Here is a 25,739-nt window from a genome sequence, read left to right as displayed (position 1 = left end):
TTCTCACTCCCACCCTCAATATTTGAAGATTATCCAAAATTTCCCTCTAGCTTCCATGACGCTCACATCTCTGTGGGTAAAAAGAAAAACCTTTCCTATTCCTTCAACAAAATCAACAAATACTTCCTAGTGAGCACCTCCTACGTGCTGGGCACACTGCTAAGTGCTGGGGCCCAGGGGGTCTAACTCCTCACGCCCGATGGGACCACACAGTGGTAAACACAGAGCAGGAGGGGATCCGTGGGATGGAACAGAACCTCGACAGAGCAGGTACCATTTGAAATGTGAGCTGAGCAGGGAAGGCAGGAAAGGAAGGGAAGAACCTTCCAGACTTGGAAGCAAGAGACAACAGGTCAAGGAGTTTGACAGGGTGGAGGCAAGGAGGGTGGCGTGGGAACCTGAGACACTGGACTGGGGGTGGAGAGACGGCCGGAGCGTGACAGAGTAACTGCTGAAACGCAGGCCAGAAAAGGACACGGGCTTTAGGAAGACTTCTCAGGACCTGAACCAAGAGGCTGATGTGGAGAGTGGAACTGATGGGACCTGGTCACTGGTTAAATCCAGGGGACAAGGAAGTGTTAATATAGGGTGTAGAAACTGGTCTTGTAGAAATAAGAATTGACACCATTGGCCTATTTGGACCATTTTTTGTTTTGGAACTATGGCTGTCCCTCAGGATCCATGGGGAATTGGTTTCAAGACCCCGTAGATAGCAAAATCCACAGACCCTCAAAGTCCCTTATGTAAAACAGTGTAGTATCTGCATATAACATACTCTCATCCTCTGGTATAATCTAAATCATCGCTAGACTACTTATAATACTCAATACAGTGTAAATGTTACGAAAATAGTTACCAGCGTGCATTAATTCAACTTTTGTTTTTTGGAACTTTCTGGAAAATTTTTTTTCCTGAGTATTTTCAAGCTGCAGTTGGCCAAAACCATGGATGTGGAACCTGTGGATACAGATGAGTGACTGGATTTGATTCTGGAGTCTCAGTTCACAGAAGTGAAGAGTCCAGGCCTTCCTGAATTCAGCAGTAGAACAGATGATTGATGGAGATACAGCTCTGCATCCTCTCATCCAGAACCCTTGAGGTGGGTTTTGGGATTCAGAATTTTTTGGAATGTAGAAAGGTAGTGTGATGGACACATAATTTATTTATAAAACCTTCCAAGCAGGGTCCAGGTCAGCATCCATTAATCAAAAATAATATTTCTGCAGCAAAATATATGAATATTTACACCAAGTGGTATAGACAAAATCCATAAGTAGCTCATTAACAGTAAATGTCAGGTTTTCCCCCAAAGGGTCAGGCAAACATTTCTGGTTTCCAGAGCCTTCAGAACTTTGGGATGGAGGATAAAGTACTGTGGGCCTGTATCTATAGAAGCACAGAGAAAAGGTTCCAGGAGGGAAAAACAGTGACACAAGACACGTCTCTTGGAATCTTACCTCTTCCATAGGGACGACCTGGGCGTATCCGCCACCTGCAGCTCCTCCTATCAACAGAGCAGGTACCATCTGAAATGAGTTGCCAAGTACAGGAGCCCCAGGGACACAGCTCCCCAAGCCCAACAGGGAGGCGCGTACCCCCAAGATGTAATAAAAACAGGCAGTGAGAAATAATACGTCTCAGGCAAAGCAGAACAGAAGGTGAAGAAAGTTCACCCTACGTCCCACTATATAATTTAAGGACTTCGGTCTCTTTGTTTAAAAGGGGGGTAAGCAGAATACAGCAAACGGCGTTACAGCGAACACGAGATTCTTTCGTTAAGTTATTATTAGATCTATGTGGCTATGCTTCACCTAAACTGCACATGCATTTAAAGTACCAAAAGACTTTCCTAAATAAAATCTACCTGATCAACAGACTTACACATTACAGACTTCTGTCAGTTTATTTTAGTTAATAGCATATATGCTTTGTCATGCTGCTATCCCTCAACATAGTAGTTATTACATTAAAAAGAGTTCTCTATGCTAAAACAATGATACCTTCTGCGCCCACATCATTTTACAGTTGACCCTATTTTTTATACACTATTTTGCCTCACGATAATCTGGTAAGCCTAGTACTATATACCTTTTACACTTTTACACATGTGGCTCAGAGAAGTTAAGACTGGCTAAAGGTCACACAGCGGTAAGAGACACAGCCACAAATAAAACCCCAGCCTTCTTGTCCACGTCTAGTGTTCACTGCACTACATAATGTATGACATTCTAAGAGTACCTAAAGTTAGGAGTTGTTAATATTTGTAACAGTTATATAAATATAATACTGCTAAAAACCACAAAGTACCGAGAACAAGCAGTCTTTGCAGCAGTAAAGGCCATTATAAAGTGAGCTGAAGAATGATTCACGATAAATCCATGAAGAAAGACTAGTGACTGTGGAGGGGCCAGATCGCAGCCCAAGCACAGCCACAGAGGAAGTTCATCGCATCTCCCGGTCCACAGCCAGTTTCCAGAGCTCCTCAGGGCCCACGCGGCAACTCCGACGACATGAGTCAAGTTGGGGCTGACCTAAGGGATCTCTTAACGGTTTGGATGGAAAGACCTTTTAGCTTGGCTGGGATGACAAAACACCAATATGAAGAGCAGAGTTTCAAAACCGCTCAGAAAAGAAGGTACTGATGAAATGGAAGGCTTCTGCTCAAGGCTGGAGTCCCGAGCAAGAGCCCAAGCATCGCTCAAGGGAAGCAAGGGCATCGGCTTCCTGAGGGGCTCCGCTGAGACCTCCCCCTGAAGCTCTCTCTGCGGGAGGATCATGTTGGGGTGATCTACTGAATGTGCAGGGAGGCGGGTGAGGGGTGGAGGGCTGCGGGAGTGCATGTAGAGATGAAATGTACCATTTCCTCTAGTAAGTTGTAATTCCACACTTGTTGGTGATAGATTTTGCTCTGAAAAATATACTAGTTGTTAAATAAACTACCTTTCACTCCAAAAGTCGGTCCTTGAGAAGGCTGCCTCAGACAGGCAAAGGAGTTGATGTTCAGGTGCGCAGTCAGTGCCTGCACGAGCCCAATTGTAACTGTACTTTTCCCTTCTCCAAGAGGGGTGGGTGTGATCCTGGTTTGGGGGGAAAAGGAATAGTAAATTTAATATTTTGTAGACAACCTATGCACAGTCAATCTATGGTACAAGAACCAACCCGGAGGAGACTGATAGAGACCAGGCCACTCCAGAATCACTGAATCATTCAACTTCCTTGGATCTTTTTATGGTCTACCCACATCACAAAGGCCGCACTTAAGCTAAAGTCAAGATATAGACATATCTTTACCAAGAGTGCCAAGAAAGAAAAGTTATTCAGCAGTAGTGCCAATAACACTATCAACTTCAAGAAACGGCAAAGAATTATCCATCAAAATGATTTAAATAATTAAGCTGATGTCATTTTCTTGCTGATGGATAATTTGGCATTTGTTCTTCCAGGGCCATTTACTGAGGGCATTAAGTGGGCACGAGGCTTAAGTCAATGGTCCCTGGGTGGTGAGGCATGGCCAGACTCTCATCTTGGAAGGGATTCTAATGTCCCCATTCATCCATCTCCTTCTAGATATCAGTGTCCCGGGCTCGTCCAGCCATGTTTAAACACAAGCTGTGCTGGAGGCTCATGACCTCCAGGGTGGCCCATTCATTTCCTGATAGCTTTTACAGTTAGACAAGTTCTTTGTCCTAAAGAGGAGATATCTGCATTCCTGTAGCTTCCTACAGACACACTCAGCCTCTCCCTTCCCAGACAACAACCCTTCCAGTATTTGGGAGGAATAAGTCCACAGCTCCTAAGCACACTAAGGAGATTAACTCTGCTCTGGGAGCTCACTGTTGAGCACACACCCTACAAAGCCAAGCATCAGAGGCTCACAACATCAAAGGATTAAGTAATGGGACAGGCGTACATTACATTCCCAAGTAAAGACCCATGAAATTGTTCCTTGGCATATTCTAACCACTGTTACAAGTTTAAAAACTTATTTTGCCTTACAATTTAGTCTTCTGTGGGTTAGATGCTGTGAGCCAGATTGTCTAGGACACTCAACCAAAACAAAACGGATGACAGAGTTTTCTGACCCATAAAACCCAGTGATGTGACCACAAAGAAGTAATACAACTATCTCCGTCCACCACAGCAATACAGTCAATCACTCTTTCAGCAAATATTTCTTAAGTACCACTGTGTCCAGGTAACTAGACCCCGGGGACACAGTGACGACCACACTGGACTCCGCTGCTGACCTCACAGAGCTTATGGCCGATGGGAGATGTGGAGAGTTAAATCGGCAGTTACAATGAACGTGAGAAACACTGAGACAGAGGAAACAGGGCAATGACACTATATCATGAGAGCACATAGGACGATCTAAGTAGACTTGGGACAGCAGGGAAGGCTTCCTGGCGGAAGTAACATCTAAGCTGAGACCTGACAAATGAATAAGAGTTTGCTAGATAAAAGTGAGGGTGGGTTTGGGGTAGTTAATATGCTAGGTTCTGTGCTTTATATTTGTTGGGTTAATCTTCATTTGATAAATGAGGATACTAAGGCACAGGAATTTTAAGTATCCTGCCCAAGGCCACACAATTAGTAAGCAGTAGAGCTGGAAATTAAACCCAGGCAAGTCATCTGACTTCACTAGGTTATTTCTATGGATGGAAATCATTATCGATAATGAGTAATTTAAAGCATGGGAATGGGGACGATCAGTCAGTGGAGTGAACAGAGTACAGAAGGGATAAAGACAGAATTGTTAAGAACATTGTCTCTTAGGGAATAGTTAGAAGGGAGCAAAGGGAAACTAAGAAGGAGCAGTACTAAGTTCCGGGAAACCCTGACAGGAGGCAGAGGTGTGACAGGGGAATCTCCGAAGGGAGCCATGGAAGCGTCCACAGACTCAAATGCGGTCCAGTGAAAAGTGGTCACTGGATTTAGCAACCAGAAGGCTGCTGGGAGAGAGCTAGTGATTCCACTGGAATGCTCCTCGGTGATGGACACTTCCAACCAAGAGCCACAGGCATCATGATCTTACTTAAAGAAAATGCAGGTCAGATGTAGGGTGGATGAAGTACTGTACTGGTATTTACTTCTTGCAAAGGAAGAGAGGCTTTACTTAAATGTGTCACATGAAGGATTACATTTTCATCCCTAAGGATATGCTCACAATGCTGCGGGAGAGAGCCAAAAGCAGACACGCCCAGAGATGACCTCCCAAAAACTTCAGCGAAGCATCCAACCCTTAATGAGAAACACAGGACTGCTTAGCGTTCTGCCAACTGATACAATTCAGGAAAATCAGAAAGTAGGAAGTATTTATGGGGAGCAATCAAAGGAGAGCTACCAAAAACATTTTATTTCACCTCATTCCTACATTTGGCATCAAAATTAGGCTTAATTGTCGTCTCACGCTCCTTAGCTCACATTCCAAACTATCAAGTTGACTGAGGAAAGAATAAGCACCATGTTAACCTAATTTCTTTTTCTGTAAGAGCCTGGAGTTTATGGAAATGGAACTGTGGGTTCTGCTCATTATCTTCCTCATCTTCTCCTAGGATATTTATCTGCTCCCTCCAACTTCCCACAGGACTCATTTCATGCTTATTATCTAACTTTTCAGGGGGCATTATGACTACGAGCTTGCTGAGGTGAAGGACTATTTCCATTGCATTTCTGTCACATGTCCAGGCACAGATGGGCAAAAAACATTAGAAAAAGAAATGACACCTTTTCTAAGACAAATGTTATTCACTGTCAACTACAGTAAAAACGAATTGAACGAGTTGGAGATCTCCCGGAGATCTCCAACTCAACGATAAGACCCAGGTCCACTCAACGACCAGCAAGCTACAGTGCTGGACACCCTATGCCAAACAACTAGCAAGACAGGAACACAACCTTACCCATTAGCAGAGAGGCTGCCTAAAATCATAATAAGGTCACAGACATCCCAAAACACACCACTGGACGCAGTCCTGCCCACCAGAAACACAAGATCCAGCCTCATCCACCAGAACACAGGCACCTGTCCCCTCCACCAGGAAGCCTACATAACCCACTGAACCAAACTTAGCCACTGGGGGCAGACACCAAAAACAATGGAAACTACGAACCTGCAGCCTGCGAAAAGGAGACCCCAAACAGTAAGTTAAGCAAAATGAGAAGACAGAGAAAACCACAGCAGATGAAGGAGCAAGGTAAAAACCCACCAGACCAAACAAATGAAGAGGAAATAGGCAGTCTACCTGAAAAAGAATTCAGAGTAATGATAGTAAAGATGATCCAAAATCTTGGAAATAGAATGGAGAAAATACAAGCAATGTTTAACAAGGACCTAGAAGAACTAAAGAGCAAACAAACAATGATGAACAACACAATACATTAAATTAAAAATTCTCTAGAAGGAATCAATAACAGAATAACTGAGGCAGAAGAACCGATAAGTGACCTGGAAGATAAAAATAGTGGAAATAACTACCACAGAGCGGAATAAAGAAAAAAGAATGAAAAGAATTGAGGACAGTCTCAGAGACCTTTGGGACAACATTAAATGCACCAAATGCAAATTATAGGGGTCCCAGAAGAAGAAGAAAAAGAAAGGGTCTGAGAAAATATTTGAAGATATTATAATTGAAAACTTCCCTAATATGGGAAAGGAAATAGTCAATCAAGTCCAGGAAGTGAAGAGAGTCCCATACAGGATAACTCCAAGGAGAAACACGCCAAGACACATATTAATCAAATTATCAAATATTAAATACAAAAAAAAATATTAAAAGCAGCAAGGGAAAAACAACAAATAATATACAAGGGAATCCCCATAAGGTTAACAGCTGATCTTTCAGAAGAAACTCTGCAAGCCAGAAGGAAGTGGCAGGACATATTTAAAGCACTGAAAGGGTAAAATCTACAACCAAGATTACTCTACCCAGCAAGGATCTCATTCAGATTAGACGGAGAACTTAAAACCTTTACAGACAAGCAAAAGCTAAGAGAATTCAGCACCACTAAACCAGCTTTACAACAAATGCTAAAGGAGCTTCTCTAGGAAGGAAACACAGGAGAAGGAAAACACCTACAAAAACAAACCCAAAACAATTAAGAAAATGGAAATAGGAACGTACATATTGATAACTACCTTAAATATAAATGGATTAAATGCTCCAACCAAAAGACAGACTGGCTGAATGGATACAAAAACAACACGCATATATATGTTATCTACAAGAGACCCACTGCAGACCTAGGGACACATACAGACTGAAAGTGAGGGGATGGAAAAAGATATTCCATGCAAATGGAAATCAAAACAAGCTGGAGTAGCAATTCTCCTACCAGACAAAATAGACTGTAAAATAAAGACTGTTACAACAGACAAAGAAGGACACTACATAATGAACAAGGGATCAATCCAAGAAGAAGATATGACAATTGTAAATAATAATGTACCTAACATAGGAGCACCTCAATACATAAGGCAAATGCTAACAGCCATAAAAGGGGAAATCGACAGTAACACAATCATAGTGGGGGACTTTAACACCCCACTTTCACCAATGGACAGATGATCCAAAATGAAAATAAATAAGGAAACACAAGCTTTAAATGATACATTAAACAAGATGGACTTAATTGATATTTATAGGACATTCCATCCAAAAACAACAGAGTACATTTTCTTCTCAAGTGCTCATGGAACATTCTCCAGGATAAATCATATCTTGGGTCACAAATCAAGCCTTGGTAAATTTAAGAAAATTGAAATCACATCAAGTATCTTTTCCAACCACAATGCTATGAGAGTAGACATCAATTACAGGAAAAAATCTATAAAAAATAGAAACACATGGAAGCTAAACAGTACACTACTAAATAACCAAGAGATCACTGAAGAAATCAAAGAGGAAATCAAAAAATACCTAGAAACAAATGACAGTGAAAACACAATGACCTAAAACCTATGGGATGCAGCAAAAGCAGTTCTAAGAGGGAAGTCTATAGCAATACAATCCTACCTCAAGAAACAAGAAACATCTCAAATAAACAACCTAACCTTACACCTAAAGCAATTAGAGAAAGAAGAATAAAAAAACCCCAAAGTAGGGCTTCCCTGGTGGCGCAGTGGTAGAGAGCCCGCCTGCCGATGCAGGGGACACGGGTTCGTGCCCCGGTCTGGGAAGATCCCACACGCCGCGGAGCGGCTGGGCCCGTGAGCCATGGCCACTGAGCCTGCACATCTGGAGCCTGTGCTCCGCAATGGGAGAGGCCACAACAGTGAGAGGCCCGCATACCACAAAAAAAAAACAAAAACCAAAAGTTAGCAGAAGGGAAGATATCATAAAGATCAGAGCAGAAATAAATGAAAAAGAAATGAAGGAAACAATAGCAAAGATCAATAAAACTAAAAGCTGGTTCTTTGAGAAGGTAAGCAAAGTTGATAAACCATTAGTCAGACTCATCAAGAAAAAAAAAAGGAGAAGACTCAAATCAATAGAATTAGAAATGAAAAAGGAGAAGTAACAACTGACATTGCAGAAATACAAAGGATCATGAGAGATTACTACAAGCAACTATATGCCAATAAAATGGACAACCTGGAAGAAATGGACAAATTCTTAGAAAAGCACAACCTTCCAAGACTGAACCAGGAAGAAACAGAAAATGTAAACAGACCAATCAGAAGCACTGAATTGAGACTGTGATTAAATATCTTCCAACAAACAAAAGCCCAGGACCAGATGGCTTCACAGGTGAATTCTACCAAATATTTAGAGAAGAGTTAACACCTATCCTTCTCAAACTCTTCCAAAATATAGCAGACGGATGAACACTCCACACTCCCAAATTCATTCTACGAGGCCACCATCACCCTGATACCAAAACCAGACAAAGATGTCACAAAGAAAGAAAACTACAGGCCAATATCACTGATGAACATAGATGCAAAAATCCTAAACAGAATACTAGCAAACAGAATCCAACAGCACATTAAAAGGATCATACACCATGATCAAGTGGGGTTTACGCCAGGAATGCAAGGATTCTTCAATATATGCAAATCAATCAGTGTGATAAACCATATTAACAAATTGAAGGAGAAAAACCTTATGATCATCTCAATAGATGCAGAAAAAGCTTTTCACAAAATTCAACACCCATTTATGATAAAAACCCTCCAGAAAGTAGGCATAGAGGGAACTTACCTCAACATAATAAAGGCCATATATGACAAGCCCACAGCCAACATTGTTCTCAATGGTGAAAAACTGAAACCACTTCCTCTAAGATCAGGAACAAGACAAGGCTGTCCACTCCCACCATTATTATTCAACATAGTTTTGGAAGTTTTAGCCACATCAATTAGAGAAGAAAAAGAAATAAAAGGAACCCAGATCAGAAAGGAAGAAGTAAAGCTGTCACTGTTTGCAGATGACATGATACTATACATAGAGAATCCTAACGATGCTACCAGAAAACTACTAGAGCTAATCAATGAATCTGGTAAAGTAGCAGGATACAAAATTAATGCACAGAAATCTCTTGTATTCCTATACACTAATGATGAAATATCTGAAAGAGAAATTAAGGAAACACTTCCATTTACCATTTCAACAAAAATAATAAAATACCTAGGAATAAACCTACCTAAGGAGACAAAAGACCTGTATGCAGAAAACGATAAGACACTGATGAAAGAAAATAAATATTATACAGACAGATGGAGAGATATACCATATTCTTTTATTGGAAGAATCAACATTGTGAAAATGACTCTACTACCCAAAGCAATCTACAGATTCAGTGCAATCCTTATCAAACTACCACTGGCATTTTTCACAGAACTAGAACAAAAAATTTCACAATTTGTATGGAAACACAAAAGACCCCAAATAGCTAAAGCAATCTTGAAAAAGAAAAACGGAGCTGAAGGAATCAGGCTTCCAGATTTCAGACAATATTACAAAGCTACAGTAATCAAGACAGGATGGTACTGGCACAAAAATAGAAATATAGATCAATGGAACAGGATAGAAAACCCAGAGATAAACCCACACACATATGGTCACCTTATTTTTGATAAAGGAGGCCAGAATATACAATGGAGAAAAGAGAGCCTCTTCAATAAGTGGTGCTGGGAGAACTGGACAGCAACATGTAAAAGAATGAAATTAGAACACTCCCTAACACCATACACAAAAATAAACTCAAAATGGATTAGAGACCTAAATGTAAGACCGGACACTATAAAACTCTTAGAGGAAAACATAGGAAGAACACGCTTTGACATAAATCACAGCAAGATCCTTTTTGACCCACCTCCTAGAGAAATGGAAATAAAAACAAAAATAAACAAATGGGACCTAATGAAACTTAAAAGCTTTTGCACAGCAAAGGAAACCATAAACAAGACCAAAAGACAACCCTCAGAATGGGAGAAAATATTTGCAAATGAAGCAACTGACAAAGGATTAATCTCCAAAATTTACAAGCAGCTCATGCAGCTCAGTATCAAAAAAATAAACAACCCAATCCAAAAATGGGCAGAAGACTCAGACATTTCTCCAAAGAAGATATCAGATTGCCAACAAACACATGAAAGGATGTTCAACATCATTAATCATTAGAGAAATGCAAATCAAAACTACAGGGAGATATCACCTCACACCAGTCAGAATGGCCATCATCAAAAAATCTACATCATCAAAAAATCTACAAACAATCAATGCTGGAGAGGGTGTGGAGAAAAGGGAACCCTCTTGCACTGTTGGTGGGAATGTAATGATACAGCCACTATGGAGAACAGTATGGAGGTTCCTTAAAAAACGAAAAATAGAACTACCATACGACCCAGCAATTCCACTACTGGGCATATACCCTGAGAAAACCATAATTCAAAGAGTCATGTACCACAATGTTCATTGTAGCACTATTTACAATAGCCAAGACATGGAAGCAACCTAAGTGCACATCGACAGATGAATGGATAAAGAAGATGTGGCACATATATACAATGGAATATTACTCAGGTATAAAAAGAAACGAAATTGAGTTATTTGTAGTGAGATGGATGGACCTAGCGTCTGTCATACAGACTGAAGTAAGTCAGAAAGAGAAAAACAAATACCGTATGGTAACACGTATATATGGAATCTAAAAAAAAAAAAAAAGGTTCTGAAGAACCTAGGGGCAGGAGAAGAATAAAGACGTAGATGTAGAGAATGGACTTGAGGACATGGGGAGGGAGAAGGGTAAACTGGGAGGAAGTGAGAGAGTGGCATGCACATATATACACTACCAAATGTAAAACAGATAGCTAGCGGGGAGCAGCCTCATAGCACAGGGAGATCAGCCTAGTGCTTTGTGACCACCTAGAGGGTGGGATCGGGAGGGTGGGAAGGAGATGCAAGAGGGAGGAGATATGGGGATATATGTATATGTATAGGTGATTCACTTTCTTATAAAGCAGAAACTAACACACAATTGTAAAGCAATTATACTCCAATAAAGATGTTAAAAAAAACAATTAAAGCTTGTCCTAAGTCATTAAAAAAAATAATAATAAAGTCTGCTGATTTAAAAAAAAAGAGAACCATGGTCCATTTGGTTGTTTCTCATCACACTTGACTGAGGCAAATAGTTCAAAGTCCCTGGCCGCTTGTAAATACCCTTGTTCTGCTCTGCAACTAATGTGACTAGAAGAAAAACTCACAGATACTTAGATAGTTGCAGAAAATCAAAATCTTAGAAGAATCAAAAGAAGTTATTTTTACACTGACCAAAATGGTTTGTAACATTAAAAAATAAACAAAAATAAAATAAAATTAGGTATTTGGCACTCTAGAGAAAAAAATAGTGATGTGAATATTTTCCTTTAATGTGAAATTCAGTCTATTCACTTTGAATTTGGGCTTCTTTTTTAACTGCTGGGTCCAAGCGATTCAGAGAAATTCTAAAAACTTCTACATGGAAATCAGTAAAGGGCAGATGGAGACCCATTCTGCATACACATTCAATGCCCTGCAGCTGCACTCCGAGTCAAGTTCTCAAACAAATTCCTTTTCATTAGTGTAACTAGGAAAATATGTAAAACTCAGGAGACCCTAAGATTCTTTTGGCATATTTCCCTGAACAATTCCCAATACTTTTCATTTTGTCAGGCAGAGCAAATAAAGTGATGTGTAGGTGTAAATACCATGTGAAGTGTAGCTGATGAAATACAGATGATTCTGACGGAATAAGAAATTCTGAAGTTTGAAGAATAGCTTTTTAAAATGAATTAATCTGTTTTGCATTTGGGTTATTAATAGTAGAAGGTTTTTTTAATCCCATGGTTTTATATTTTAATCCCACTGTTGATATATTCAAATCACATTTATACATGAATTCAAATGTGCAATAATATTTTGTTATTTAGGTTTACTGAAAAATTACTTGGGCATTTGAATTCTTCTAAAGCATGAGAGAAGACTTATGTTATAGTATTCAGGGATAAAAGCAGGACACAAAATGGTATTTATGGCATGATCTCAATGTGTAAAAAGGACAGATACAGAGATACAATCCTGGAAGGAAATATAAAAATTTTGAATACTTCTGAGTAATGAGAGATTTCGTTTTCTCCTTCTTTTTACTTTTCTTTATGCTAAATTTTTATTCAATGGGTCAATGTTATTTTCAGATTAAAAAAAAAACCTTTCAGAAAAAAGGAAAAAAACATTTAATAGATAGGTAATTTATATTTCTTTTTTTCCCCTAACATCTTTATTGGAGTATAATTGCTTTACAATGTTGTGTTAGTTGCTGCTGTATAACAAAGTGAATCAGCTGTAAGTATACATATATCCCCATATCCCCTCCCTCTTGGTCTCCCTCCCAGCCTCCCTATCCCACCCCTCTAGGTGGTCACAAAGCACCAAGTTGATCTCCCTGTGCTATGCAGCTGCTTCCCACTAGCCATCTATTTTTTTAATGTTATTTTAAAAAGTTTTATTGGAGTGTAGTTGATTTACAATGTTGTGTTAGTTTCTGCTGTACAGCAGAGTGAATCAGTTATACATATACATACATCCACTCTTTTTAAGATTCTTTTCCCATAAAGGTCATTATAGAGTATTGAAGAGAGCTCCCTGTGCTATACAGTAGGTCCTTATCACTTATCTATTTTTTATATAGTAGTGTCTATGTGTCAATCCCAATCTCCCAATTTATCCCTCCCACCCGCTTTCCCTCCTGGTAACCACAAGTTTGTTTTCTACATCTGTGGCTCTATTCCTGTTTTGCGATTAAGTTCATCTATACCATTTTTTTTTAGATGTCACATATAAGCGATATCATATGATTTTTGTCTTTCTCCATTCTGACTTACTTCACTCAGCATGACAATCTCTAGGTCCATCCATGTTGCCATGAATGGCACTATTTCATTCTTTTTTATGACTGAGTAATATTCCATTGTATATATGTACCACATCTTTTTTTTTTTTTTGAGTTCTGCTTTTTTTTTGAGTTGTTTTTTTCTTAACATTTTTATTGGAGTATAATTGCTTTACAATGGTGTGTTAGTTTCTGCTTTATAACAAAGTGAATCAGCTATATATATATCCCCATATCTCCTCTCGATCCCACCCCTCTAGGTGGTCACAAAGCACTGAGCTGATCTCCCTGTGCTATGTTGCTGCTTCCCACTAGCTATCTATTTTACATTTGGTAGTGTATATATGTCCATGCCACTCTCTCACTTACTCCCAGCTTACCCTTCCCCCTCCCAGTGTCCTCAAGTCCATTCTCTATGTCTGCATCTTTACTCCTGTCCTGCCCCTAGGTTCTTCAGAACCTTTTTTTTTTTTTTAGATTCCACATATATATGTGTTAGCATACGGTATTTGTTTTTCTCTTTCTGACTTACTTCAGTCTGTATGACAGTCTCTAGGTCCATCCACCTCATTACAAATAACTCAATTTCGTTTCTTTTTATGGCTGAGTAATATGCCATTGTATACACGTGCCACATCTTCTTTATCCATTCATCTGTCGATGGACAGTTAGGTTGCTTCCATGTCCCGGCTATCGTAAATAGTGCTGCAATAAACATTGTGGTACATGACTCTTTTTGAATTATGTGGACGGGTAATTTGTATTTCTTAAGAAGTTGCAACCATGTGTATAAGGGCTTGATAATGTCACTTTTCCATAATTGACCTGACAAAAATTAAAGGTGATTTTATTTCAAATGAAGTTTTCATTTTAGATTATAAATGATTGTCTTGCTGCTTTAAAGTGATTTCAAACATCCAGCTATTAAAAGATTAGGTAACAAAGGCAGCTTACACACTTAAAAAATATCTCTTGTTGTGTTGGTGAGGGGAGTTCATTTCTCTCTTATAGAATACAGTTATATGTCTTTTCTAAAAACCTCCAAGCTGTGAGAAAGATGCATATATACATCTCAAAATCCTACCCTCACAGCTTCTTTTTCTTTTTCTTAAAAAATTTATTTATTTTATTTATTTATTTTTGGCTGCATTGGGTCTTCGTTGCTGCAGGCAGGCTTTCTCTAGTTGCAGCGAGTGGGGGCTACTCTTCATTGCAGTGTGCGGGCTTTTCATTGCAGTGGCTTCTCTTGTTGTGGAGCATGGGCTCTAGGCGCACGGGCTTCAGTAGCTGTGGCACGTGGGCTCAGTAGTCGTGGCTTGTGGGCTCAGAGCACAGGCTCAGTAGTTGTGGCACACGGGTTTAGTTGCTCTGCGGCACTGGGGATCTTCCCAGACCAGGGCTTGAACCCATGTCCCTTGTGTTTGCAGGCAGATTCTTAACCGCTGCGCCATCAGGGAAGCCCCAGCTTCTTTTTCAATGCAGGTGAAAGCAACACAATTTGATTTTTGTTCCTTCATAGGTCTTCGTTATGTAAGGGAATTTATACCACAATTTCAGAAAAAGAACTGTTGACGTCCTGGGGTTAAATCTGTACTTGAGAATTCAGGTTTAATTTTGGCTTCTCTGTATGACATGGCAGCCTGGCTTCTTCCACTCAGTTACACACATAAAGGCCAGCAGAGACAGAGTGGAATGATGTTCTACTGGGTATGGACCAACACATAGTGGCAATGCTAGGCAACCAGGCTGGCGGTCACTCTCTGGCATGTGGCTGGAGGCCAGGTTATGACTTCAGGTTAGGAATCTGATAACAATACCATCACAGGTTTTGTTTTAGAAGTATCAATTCTGTGTTCCCAGTGAAGAGCAGGGCCATGTCTAGATTTGTGCTTTTACTTCCAATACTGACAAGCCCAAAACAGAGTAAATCACAGCCCTTCCATGTAAAAAATGGCTGCATGATTCTTCCTTCATAAACTGAGACCACATCCTCCTGAGTTTTCCTAACTCTTCCTACCTTAAACAGGGTGAGAAAACCAGCAAACCCACCTACCAAGAGCACCTGAATCCTGGAAGAAGGGAAGCAAATCTGTGGATAAGATGCTAAATTTGCTTCTGAAGTTCTTAATGTCTCAGAGTTAATTTATTCACTGTAAACAAACTTGCATGAAGCACACTTCCAGAAAAGCAACACTGACTGACTAGATGTTTGCTCCAAACTCTGGGACCCAGGAATACCCACCCCCTGCCATCAGCCAGCTCCTTTCACAGATCTGCCCCCAGAGGGTGCCTCAGGTGAGGCCAAATCTCCCCTCAAAGAGGTTTCTTACAGCTCAGTTATGGGGACATCAGGGCTGGGGTCCTAGGCTGGAGAGCATCCCATTAGGATTGGGAATCCAGCGGTGGTGAACCTGGAAGTCTGAGAGAGGTTTAAGCCACAGGCAATTGAGGTGCTGCAGCAAGGTATGAATTCCTTAAAAACACAGCCACCGAATGACTCTAGCTGTCCATCCCTCTTAGAAAACAGTAACAGAAGGAGATGGGGAAAGAGGAGCTGGGGTGTGGGATGGGGGGTGAGGTGGGAGGGCAGAGGGAGGCGAAAGGAAAAAGGGGAAGAGATATGAAGAAATTATTATACCATTAAAGAGGTGATATTATGGATGCTATCTTGCTTTATTTGTAGGTATGAAAAATTGAATTCATCTCTAGGGATTTTTCCTAAGCAGATCATTGGATAAATGCACAAATATGCAGGCCCATGGTTGTTCATTTCAGCACTGCTTATAATGGACAAAGATGGGGAATAATTTGAGAGCCCATCAATAGAGAATTGGTTAAATAAATTGTGGGACATCTCTATGATACCTTCAAACCTTTTTTCTGCCTTAATACACTTGAAGAAGAATTAGAAACATGCTTTACTATCAGTGGCTGAGCCACAGCTATGTTTCTTGGTGCTGGGAAGATGTGTAGAATGGAACCCACCCTCATCCCGGGCATTTTTACCACCCCCTGCAAGCCCTATCCCCCAGCACATTGAAGAATCTGGGATATGAGCAGTAGCATGTTAGGTAGTCATGCAAAATGATAACATAGCTCTATCCTGACTCACACGGAGCTAGGTATACAACATATTGTTAATAATCAAGTTGCTTACAGAATAGCATGTGTACAATGATCTCATTTATGACAGACTGCATCTGTGTCAAGATGGTCTCAAATGTGAACAGCCGTTTATACTTTCTTGTTTTTACTTTCTGTATTTTTCAAATAGTTTTACAAGTATGCATGACTTTTATAACCAGAAAAAGAAATAAAGCACTTACATGAATAATTAGATATGTAAAAACCAAGCTAACTATGAGTCAAGTCCAGTTACAAAAATGTCTCTGCCTGTTAACAAATACGGTTTTGTGCCCCAAGCCTTGGCCTATATATCAGTAGTAAGTCAGTGCAATGACATTTCAAGACAACAAAGGAATTTATACGGTCTCCTAATGCTCCCTTGCATGCTCCCAATGCTCACATTAAATAAATATTTGAAATCCCTTGTTTTCTATTGTTTTTCAGCTGATGAATGTATTTCTTTTTTTTAAAAAAGAGGCAAAATAAAGCAAATGCTCCTTTTCACAAAAGCTGTGCATTTGCCTTTTGTAAAACGAGCAACACAATTGTAAATGGCCCAATATTAATTCTGAAATGCAAGAAAGAGAGATGAGTTTTTGTAATGCAACTTCATAAATATTAAGGATACTAATCGAAAAGACTAAGTCTCACACAATGATCTGTTCATTTTCCAATGTTATTTCTAAGTAGAAAAACAACCCATCCAGCTCAAAATATTTTACTTTCAATTCTTATTTTAATTTTTATCATGAAAAGCGAAATGAAAAATCCAAGGCAGAACCAGGGTGATCAAAACACAATATGGGAAACAAAAAGCAAAGTCCTGGATTAGGAACTCGTTACACTTTATACCCTGTGGAGGAGACTCATTTGTTTTACACTGAAAATAAAAACTTACCTCATGTCAGATGAAGGACTGCCAAGTGAAACGGACAAAATAATGTCAAGCTGGAGAAGAGGATGGATTTGAGGGGTGTGGTGACAGATATAAACAGGGAAGAGAGTTTTATAAACGTCTTCTTAGTAAAAGAGATTTTAAAAGTAGTCTTACCCAGCAACTAAGACGTATTTTCCATCTGCTTGATCCTTTAACCTTTCTAGCAGGGACAAACGTACTTTGGCTTTGTTTTTGCCATAGATTTCAATTTCATCTGCAAGCAACCCTATCTCCTTGGCAAGGATATCCACAGCTTTTGGAGTCTGTGCTCTTGAAATCTCGATATCACTGGGTGGGGAAACATAAGAGGTAAGAGAGTCTGCTCAGCTTAGGTGGTCGCTGCTAGAGTAGAAAACAGCCGTACACCATGCCAACAATTAGATCAAATGGCTTTGTGGTCCTTTTTCCCAAGTAGGATTAAGTACAACTGCTAACAATTAAAGTGCATAAGAAAATGGTACATTGCTTTAGATAGAGAAGCAACTCTTAAAAACTAGATTCTAGAATTCTTCCCAGGTGCCAGGATACACCTCTGCCATAGGAAAGGAGATGGATTATTACAATGTGTCCAAAGGCCACCCCTAAAGATAACTCCATGATAGAGCACAATGTTTTTTATGGGTCATCGCTGAATTCTTTAACCAGGAATAGAGGGGTTATTGCATAATGCTTTATTACTAGGCTAGCCACATGTGTCTCTTGGCAATTCAAAAATGTGGAAATACTCTTTTGTTTTATCTGTGTCCATATTTTCCCTCTCAAGTCAAAAATCATATTTCAAAATATTTCATTAATTACATAACTGTCGGTAAATGGAGCTAGTGCCCGAGGCTCAACTTCAGACACAGGAAATTTTAGGAACTCCAGAGTGTCGCTGGGCAAACAACTAAGCTATCCTATTTCACTGGTTAAGATGTGCATGCTGCTGCTCAACTTAACAGGAGTGCTATGAAAATCAAAGGACTTCTCAGAGAGAGTCTTTTGGGGCTCCTGAGCTCAGCCGCTTCTTTTATTGGGGGTCTGGCCCATCCATCTGTCTGTGACTTGGTCTTGAGGGCTGATGTCTGACAATGCAGCAGTTTCCTGATTCACCCTGGGGCCCCTATTTTGCAGCGCAGCGGTCTCTCCACCGGTAGGCAGCCCCCTGCTCTATTTTTTTCTGTTGCTACTGCAGACAATCTCTCAGTCCTCATACTACCCGATGTTCTCCTCCATGGCCCCACGGAGCCTGACTTTGGTGCAAGAGGTAACAGTACACCTACTTCCAATGCCCACTAGAGCGGGAGAGGGGGCAGGGTGCCTCTGCCCAGATGTGGGCGTAGCTCTGTACCTGCAGCTAGGTAACCCCTCCCCCAGGTCCACCTGCGTTGTCCTTCCTGATTCTCCCCCGCCAACTGCGCTGTCCACGCTCCCACTTCATTTCGCCTTCCTGACTACATCTTTTTTTCTGTTTCTCTCCTCCCACAATCTCCTAAATTGAAGCGCCTACTCTTGGAAAACCTCCACGGTTTTCTCTTCACTAGCTGAAGAGTGCTGGTGACATTTTGATTTTCTGAGTGATTTATAAACTACTCAAGAAGAAAGCCTGCCTTTCTTTCCCCACTGGCTGTAGGAGTCAAATTTGGTTAAGCAATTTAGGGGCTTTTCCCCCCAAGTGGAATTTATTTGGATTTGTACACAATTTGGCCGAGTTCCTCTCAAGTTTTTTTCAGCTCTCTGCAAGTAGAATTTACTCATTGACTTTTAAATATGAAGGTTCTATAACAACATAAGTAACCTCAAAAACTATTTTATGAAACAGACTGCACAACTACAGGGATGATATTACAAAGAACATTCCTTGGAATTTATGTATTAATGAACACAGAAGATGACTAAGACGTTTTGTCTATTTGAGGTGTGAAAACATAGCTTGGAGGGTTTCACCAGCCTGTTGGGTATAATTGAACCTTAGTGTTGGGCTGTGGCCCAAGGAAACAGAGGTCAATTCTGAAAAGTAACTGGTTATCAAGTGAAAAATGAGTCAATTCCGGGTGGTGTTATCTCCTACATTCTGTGTATTCCATGCTGGCAGACGGCATCACCTGGTTAAGCGCTGGACTTACGGGTGTCCTGTAGGAAGGGGACTGGGCCAATTCACAGGAGGAGGTGTGGCCATGGGGGATTCACTAGGAGGCCGGAAGATGCATCTGCCTGGCTCAGATAGCTTATCTAGCGAACTGTTCCAAAATCACATGCTGAGACTGTCCTGCAGTTCGTATTTCCAAATTTATACAGAGGGAATATGTAGCTTACACTTCATTAAATCCCACGCTGAAGAAAATATCCATCTGGACCCTCCCAGAGTGTCCTGTCAGAGAGCAGATACCACCACGTTCTGAAGAAGGCAGAGCTCCGGTCCCACGTCTAATGGCGTTTGGTTTGGTTGGTCATTTACCCGCAGCGTAGAAACCTACAAGGCCCTGAAGACCAAGCTGACGTGTGTGTTGGGCGTTTCTAACACTGAAAAGCATATTCCAAATACTATATTACCATATTCTGTCAAATCTAAGATACCATTATTTTAGAGAAAAAACACTGCCACTGAATACGAGGTACATCATTGACAATAAGGTGCATCCTGATTTCAGAAATTAGAAAAATCTACATCTTAGAACTGATAGAATATGGTCAACATGTTCATTATCATTTAATTTTGGAGGAATTAAATGACAGAAAAAAATAGTGCAGCAGGACTTCCCTGGCAGTCCAGTGGTTAAGACTTCACGCTCCCAATGCCAGGGTCATGGTTCGACCCCTGGTCGGGGAAATAAGGTCCCGCACGCCGCACAGCATGGATCCCCCCCCAAAAAAAGAAAGAAAAAATAGTGCAGCAATTTGATTAGAGAAAATTATCCACCATCAAAGCCATAACACCACAAGTTGTGCCCCCATCCACTGGGTAACTTTAGATATCTAAGGCATTCTGGTGAGCCGATGTCAGTATAAACAAGTCACCTGAATACCTTGGTACGGGGGACAGAGGCTGAAGTTTCAAGCAGTGAAGTCTCCACCTCCTGCACTGCTGCTCACGGAACCATCTCCTCCTGCTACTAACCATGTTCTTCAATAGGGATAGGAAGGAAAGCATGTTAGAAAAGTACAAGCTGGCAGGTTACACATCTAAACTATGAAAAGATCGAGTATCGTTCAGGGATATTGTCAGGAAAAGGAGTCAAAGTTGCACAGTAATCCAAGTGGACATTAGGACTAATTCTATTCACATGTAGTTAAATGTGCAGATTTTTCTTAAAAACGAAAATGTGAGATACAAGTACTATTAAAAAAGTTTGTATTCACTAAAGGCATCAAGTACATGGATTAAAATTATAGCATCACCTCAGAGAAGAAAAATGAGGGAAATATGAGAATGCATGACTGGCTGGCTGGGATGCCCAGCTTCACCAAAAATCTGCACCATTGCAAGCATAATCCTTCTACAGATGATATAACAGAACAAGCAAACCAAATTATCAGTGATACATATATATATATATATACATATATATATATATATATACATACACACACACATATATATAGAAATAATATTTGCCTTTAGTTGCAATGTAACACAGATGCCTTACAGAAATGCACTACATCCCATTTTGAAGTAAAATTTTTAATTGTGTATTGCATGTATTAAGAAAGAAATGAACTAAAACCTGCTTCTGTTTAATTAGAGGCTCAGGTTTCTCTACTGCTACTTAACGCCTCTGCTGGCCGGCACCCTCACTGCAGGCTTCAGCACCAGCCTAGCTCACAGGAGTGGGGAGCCGGAGATCTTGGGCTTTAGGTCACACTTTGAAAAGATGTCCGCAAACTCTTTAACACTCCTGTCTTCAAGAGGTGAGCCCAATTCCCTTTCCCTGGGTTGTGAATTATATTTATGGCTCAGTTCTAGCAAAGAAGAAAAGAGGAAATGGTGGCATGTGACTTTGGAGACTGGGTCATAAAACCTACTGCAGTTTCCTCCTTGCTCTCTCCTTTGATCCCTCATTCTGGGGAAAGTCAGCTGCCACATCGTGAGCAGCCCCATGGAAAAATCCAGGTGATGAGGAACAAAGGCATCCTGCCCATAGCCAAAGAGGATTTAAATACCACATGCCAACAGCTATGTGAGGGCGCCATCTTGACTCCTCTGGTCCCAGTCAAGCCCTTCAGATGACTACAGCCCCGCCATCTTGATTTCAACCACATGAGAGACTCCAAGCCAGAACCATCCAGCTACGCGGCTCCAAATATGTGACCCAGAGAAGCTGAGATAATAAATGTTTGTTGTTTTAAATGACTAAATTTGGGGGGTAATTTATTACACACCAATAAATAATTAATAGAGGACCCTGATGTGGGTCCCTGCCCCATACTTGTCATGTGACCAAAGGCAAGTAACTTAAATTTTCCAAGTCTCCATTTTCCCATCTATCAAATGGGAATAACACTATCTTACAGGATTGTTGTGAGAATTAAATGACATCATGTTTGTAAAGTGTTTGACACTGTGTCTGCTAAACAGAAAACACTTCCAAATGTTAGCAACTATTCACTGAAGCTCCAAACTCAAAAATTCTCAAATAGCTGTGTCAGACAAACCTGAACCCGCAGAGCGGCAGCAAGGAGACTCACGTCTTCTGCGATGGGACCAGTACCATGGACACCGGGAGAACCGCATCCAAGCTTCCCTAGGAAAAAAAAAAAGACTTTCAGCATATTGTTCCTCGTAAAATGCCAGGACGTTGAATGATGTTCTCGTTTTCAACCAAGAAAGTTAGGATGTCATGGAACAGCTACAGATAGGTTACCAGGTAGGTCCTAGCACAGCCTTGGGGCTCCCAATTGGGCCACATATTTAGAGTTTGACTGGTTTAAAATCTTGCCTCTACCTCTTACTAGCAATTGTGACTCTGGGCCTGTTAATTAATGTTGTTCGACCTTGTAGAGTTTTGTGAGAACTGAATGTGATATGGTAAAGTGCTTGTCATATCGTATGCATGTTTAAACAATAAATAAAAAAATCAAAGCAATTTCATGTATGAATACAAAGTATGGGGTTGGCCCAAAAGTTCGTTTGGGTTTTTCCATAACATCTTACTGAAAAACCCGCACGAACTTTTGGGCCAACCCTATATAAAAAGGAGGACTAAAACACCTATAGGACAAGCCCAGTTAAAGTGTTCTGTGAACGATCAGGCTTTCTTGGATAATTTTTAAAAATCCCTGTCATAAAAGTGGCAGACCCTTGGGCTTCCCTGGTGGCGCAGTGGTTGAGAGTCCGCCTGCCGATGCAGGGGACACGGGTTCGTGCCCCGGTCTGGGAGGATCCCACATGCCGCGGAGCGGCTGGGCCCGTGAGCCATGGCTGCTGAGCCTGCGCGTCCGGAGCCTGTGCTCTGCAAGGGGAGAGGCCACAACAGTGAGAGGCCCGCCTACCGCAAAAAAAAAAAAAAAAAAAAAAAAAAAGTGGCAGACCCAATTTTCCATCAAAACTGAGAAATTATATTTTAGGGCATTAATTTTGAGGATTACCTGGATTTCAAAACAGAGAGGCATTTTATAAGAATTCTATTGTGGTTGGCACTTAGGAAGTTTATGAAAAGTAAACATACATGTAAATGCTTTAGTCTACATCCTCTCTTAGAGAAGAGAAACATTGCTAATAGTAACTTTTTTGAAGTAAGAAACTATTTTCTTTTTTTTCAGACCACTCTACTCTTTATTTATCTATTTATTTAATTTTTTTTACCATCTTTATTGGAGTATAATTGCTTTACAATGGTGTGTTAATATCTGCTGTATAACAAAGTGAATCAGCTATACATATACATATATCCCCATATCCCCTCCCTCTTGCGTCTCCCTCCGAGCCTCCCTATCCCACCCCTCTAGGTGGACACAAAGCACCGAGCTGATCTCCCTGTGCTGTGTGGCTGCTTCCTACTAGCTATCTATTTTACATTTGGTACTGTATATATTGGACAACTCCACCTTTTTTTTAAAAAAAATTTATTTATTTATTTATTTATTTTTGGCTGCGTTGAGTCTTCGTTGCTGCGCGCGGGCTTTCTCTAGTTGCAGCGAGCTGGGGCTACTCTTCCTTGTGGTGCGAGGTCTTCTCATTACGGTGGCTTCTCTTGTTGTGGAGCATGGGCTCTAGGCACGAGGGCTTCAGCAGTTGTGGCACATGGGCTCAGTAGTTGTGGCTCACAGGCTCTAGAGCGCAGGCTCAGTAGTTGTGGCAGACGGGCTTAGGTGCTCCGCGGCATGTGGGATCTTCCTGGACCAGGTGTTGAACCCGTGTCCCCTGCATTGGCAGCGGATTCTTAACCACTGTGTCACTAGGGAAGTCCATGACCACTCTACTTTTAAATTATCCATTTTCCTGGAAGTTCTTTGCAAGAAAGAGCATGAAACAAAAGTAAGTGTTTTGTAATGTTCTATTGTCAAATGTATTAAGGGTGTTGGAAAATCATATCCCTCAGGTGTTGTTTAAAGATTAGCAACACTTCAGTTTTATAAATCATATTTAGGCAAAAGCCAAGAGTCTAGAGAATGAGAGAGATTTGTTTTCCTTTGTTTGAACCACTGGGGATCTGATCTAAAGCTCTTATCCAGCCACTAAGGAAAAGAAATATGCTTCCCTCTTTCTTACCTCTATCTTTAAATGATGGAGAAATAAGAAAAAGCTACATTCTAGGATGTGATCTCAACTTATAAATGCATGTTACAGGAATAAATCACAAATACCCATGTGAATGAAGACTATTTCACCTACAGAATTACACAGTGAATAATTTCTCCCATACTCTTAGCCACTGTCTTGCATAAAATAGAACATGGCTAAAACAAATGAAGACTTTAAAACACAACACAAAAGACACGTACACTCATATTTCAAACTTTAGGAGAACCTTGTAGGTATCAGTATTTCTCTTTTTGAAGAAGAGTTATCTGAATTCCAGCAATGCTTTTAGTATGTTATTTTCTTTTCCTTCTACTATATTCCATCCAATAAAATTGAGTGTAATTTTTTCATAGGAAAAAATCTAAGATGGTTATCTCAAGTTGACTGGGTCAGAAGTTACTTTCTTCTTTTCTATTGTACACTTCAAAAATTTTCTATCATAACCACTGTATCATTTTTGTAGTAGGAATCAGTGCAATCTTAAAATGGATTGAAAGTTTTGAATCTGGAGAAATTGAAGCAATTAAGATGGTAACTCAGTGAATCAGGAATACATTCTTAATAAATTTCTTGGCTAAGGAGAATTGAAAAAGGAAATCATTACGTCACCCCCTTGCCTATGTAGAGGCAGGGCCCCACCCGGAGGGGTGTCCACACTCAGTCTGTGAGTCCAGAAGGGCTCCCATCCCAAACCAAATGGGTCTTTTCACTTCCCACTAACCACTCCCCATTAACTCACAGTTCCTTCCTCCAGGGACAAGTCAGTGAATCACTTTAAAAGATGGCCTTTCATTTATAATTTTTCTTATAATAACCAAACTTGCCACAATTGGAAAATTTAAGGCTAAAGTGTTATAAGACTTTCCCTGGAAATCAGAACAATCCTTTTCTGAAAGGAGCTGTTTTGAGGCCACCCTGGGAAATTTAGCAACTTTGATTAGCCTGAGTCCTGGGATGCAGCCCAGGGATCCCTGCTGACTTATGTTTGCTTAAAACGATGCTGTGAACTACTCTGACCCATAAAGTTGCTGTTTTGATACTGTTCTCTGGGCCCAAGTATTAAGACCAGTTTCTCCTTTGTCCCATTTGGTACATCAGAAAGTAAGTTTGAATATTAGAGTGCACAGTGGTTTTGCTTAGGATGAATTCTGACCTTTAGCAAGCAGAGCATTACAAAATCACAGCCCAACTTCCTTCAATTGAAATAAATTGTTTTAAAAATAAAATTATTCTTATAGCTAGAAAACTGAACACTGCTATGTCCCTGTTTTCAATCTAAACATTAGACTCATGCCATAGAAGAGTGAACGGATCCAACAAGTTAGGTGTAATTGTTTTCCGAGCACTGCTTCTGGGATATCAGCCATCAAGAAAATCTCTCTGGGGATTAGGTATTCAATAAAATGCCTCTATAGAATTACCTCATCATAAATCACCATATTCTATCTATTTTTACAAGGAGGGGGGAACCCTGCACCATTAAGATGACCATGAAAATTTCATTATAAAGCCCTGCCTTCACCCAATCATAAGTATATTAAAAATTCTTTTTCTCTGAAATTCAAATAAAAGCAACTTTCC

At 40.4% G+C, this 25,739-nt stretch overlaps 1 protein-coding gene across 4 annotated transcripts in view; it reads right to left on the bottom strand.

The window, feature by feature from the left end:
• MTHFD1L (methylenetetrahydrofolate dehydrogenase (NADP+ dependent) 1 like) overlaps positions 1–25,739 on the bottom strand; it is a 192,559-nt gene that overhangs the window by 136,261 nt on the left and 30,559 nt on the right. For 2 of the 4 annotated variants that reach the window (XM_081251407.1, XM_081251406.1), the window contains exons 9-13: positions 22,070–22,158; positions 20,443–20,540; positions 17,552–17,725; positions 2,941–3,077; positions 1,458–1,504 (exon numbers count right to left, since the gene is read on the bottom strand). In XM_081251407.1, coding sequence (XP_081107533.1) covers positions 1,458–1,504; positions 2,941–3,077; positions 17,552–17,725; positions 20,443–20,540; positions 22,070–22,158 — 545 coding nt within the window. Of the gene's footprint in view, positions 1–1,457; positions 1,505–2,940; positions 3,078–17,551; positions 17,726–19,732; positions 20,357–20,442; positions 20,541–22,069; positions 22,159–25,739 lie in introns of those variants that run through there. The other 2 variants (XM_081251408.1, XM_081251409.1) reach the window with 2 other exon arrangements.

The sequence above is a fragment of the Mesoplodon bidens genome, assembly GCF_964165515.1.
Source record: "Mesoplodon bidens genome assembly, chromosome: 12".
Taxonomy (NCBI): domain Eukaryota; kingdom Metazoa; phylum Chordata; class Mammalia; order Artiodactyla; family Ziphiidae; genus Mesoplodon; species Mesoplodon bidens.
The sequence above is the reverse complement of the archived record's forward strand: the minus strand, read 5'-3'. Positions and strand labels throughout refer to the sequence as shown.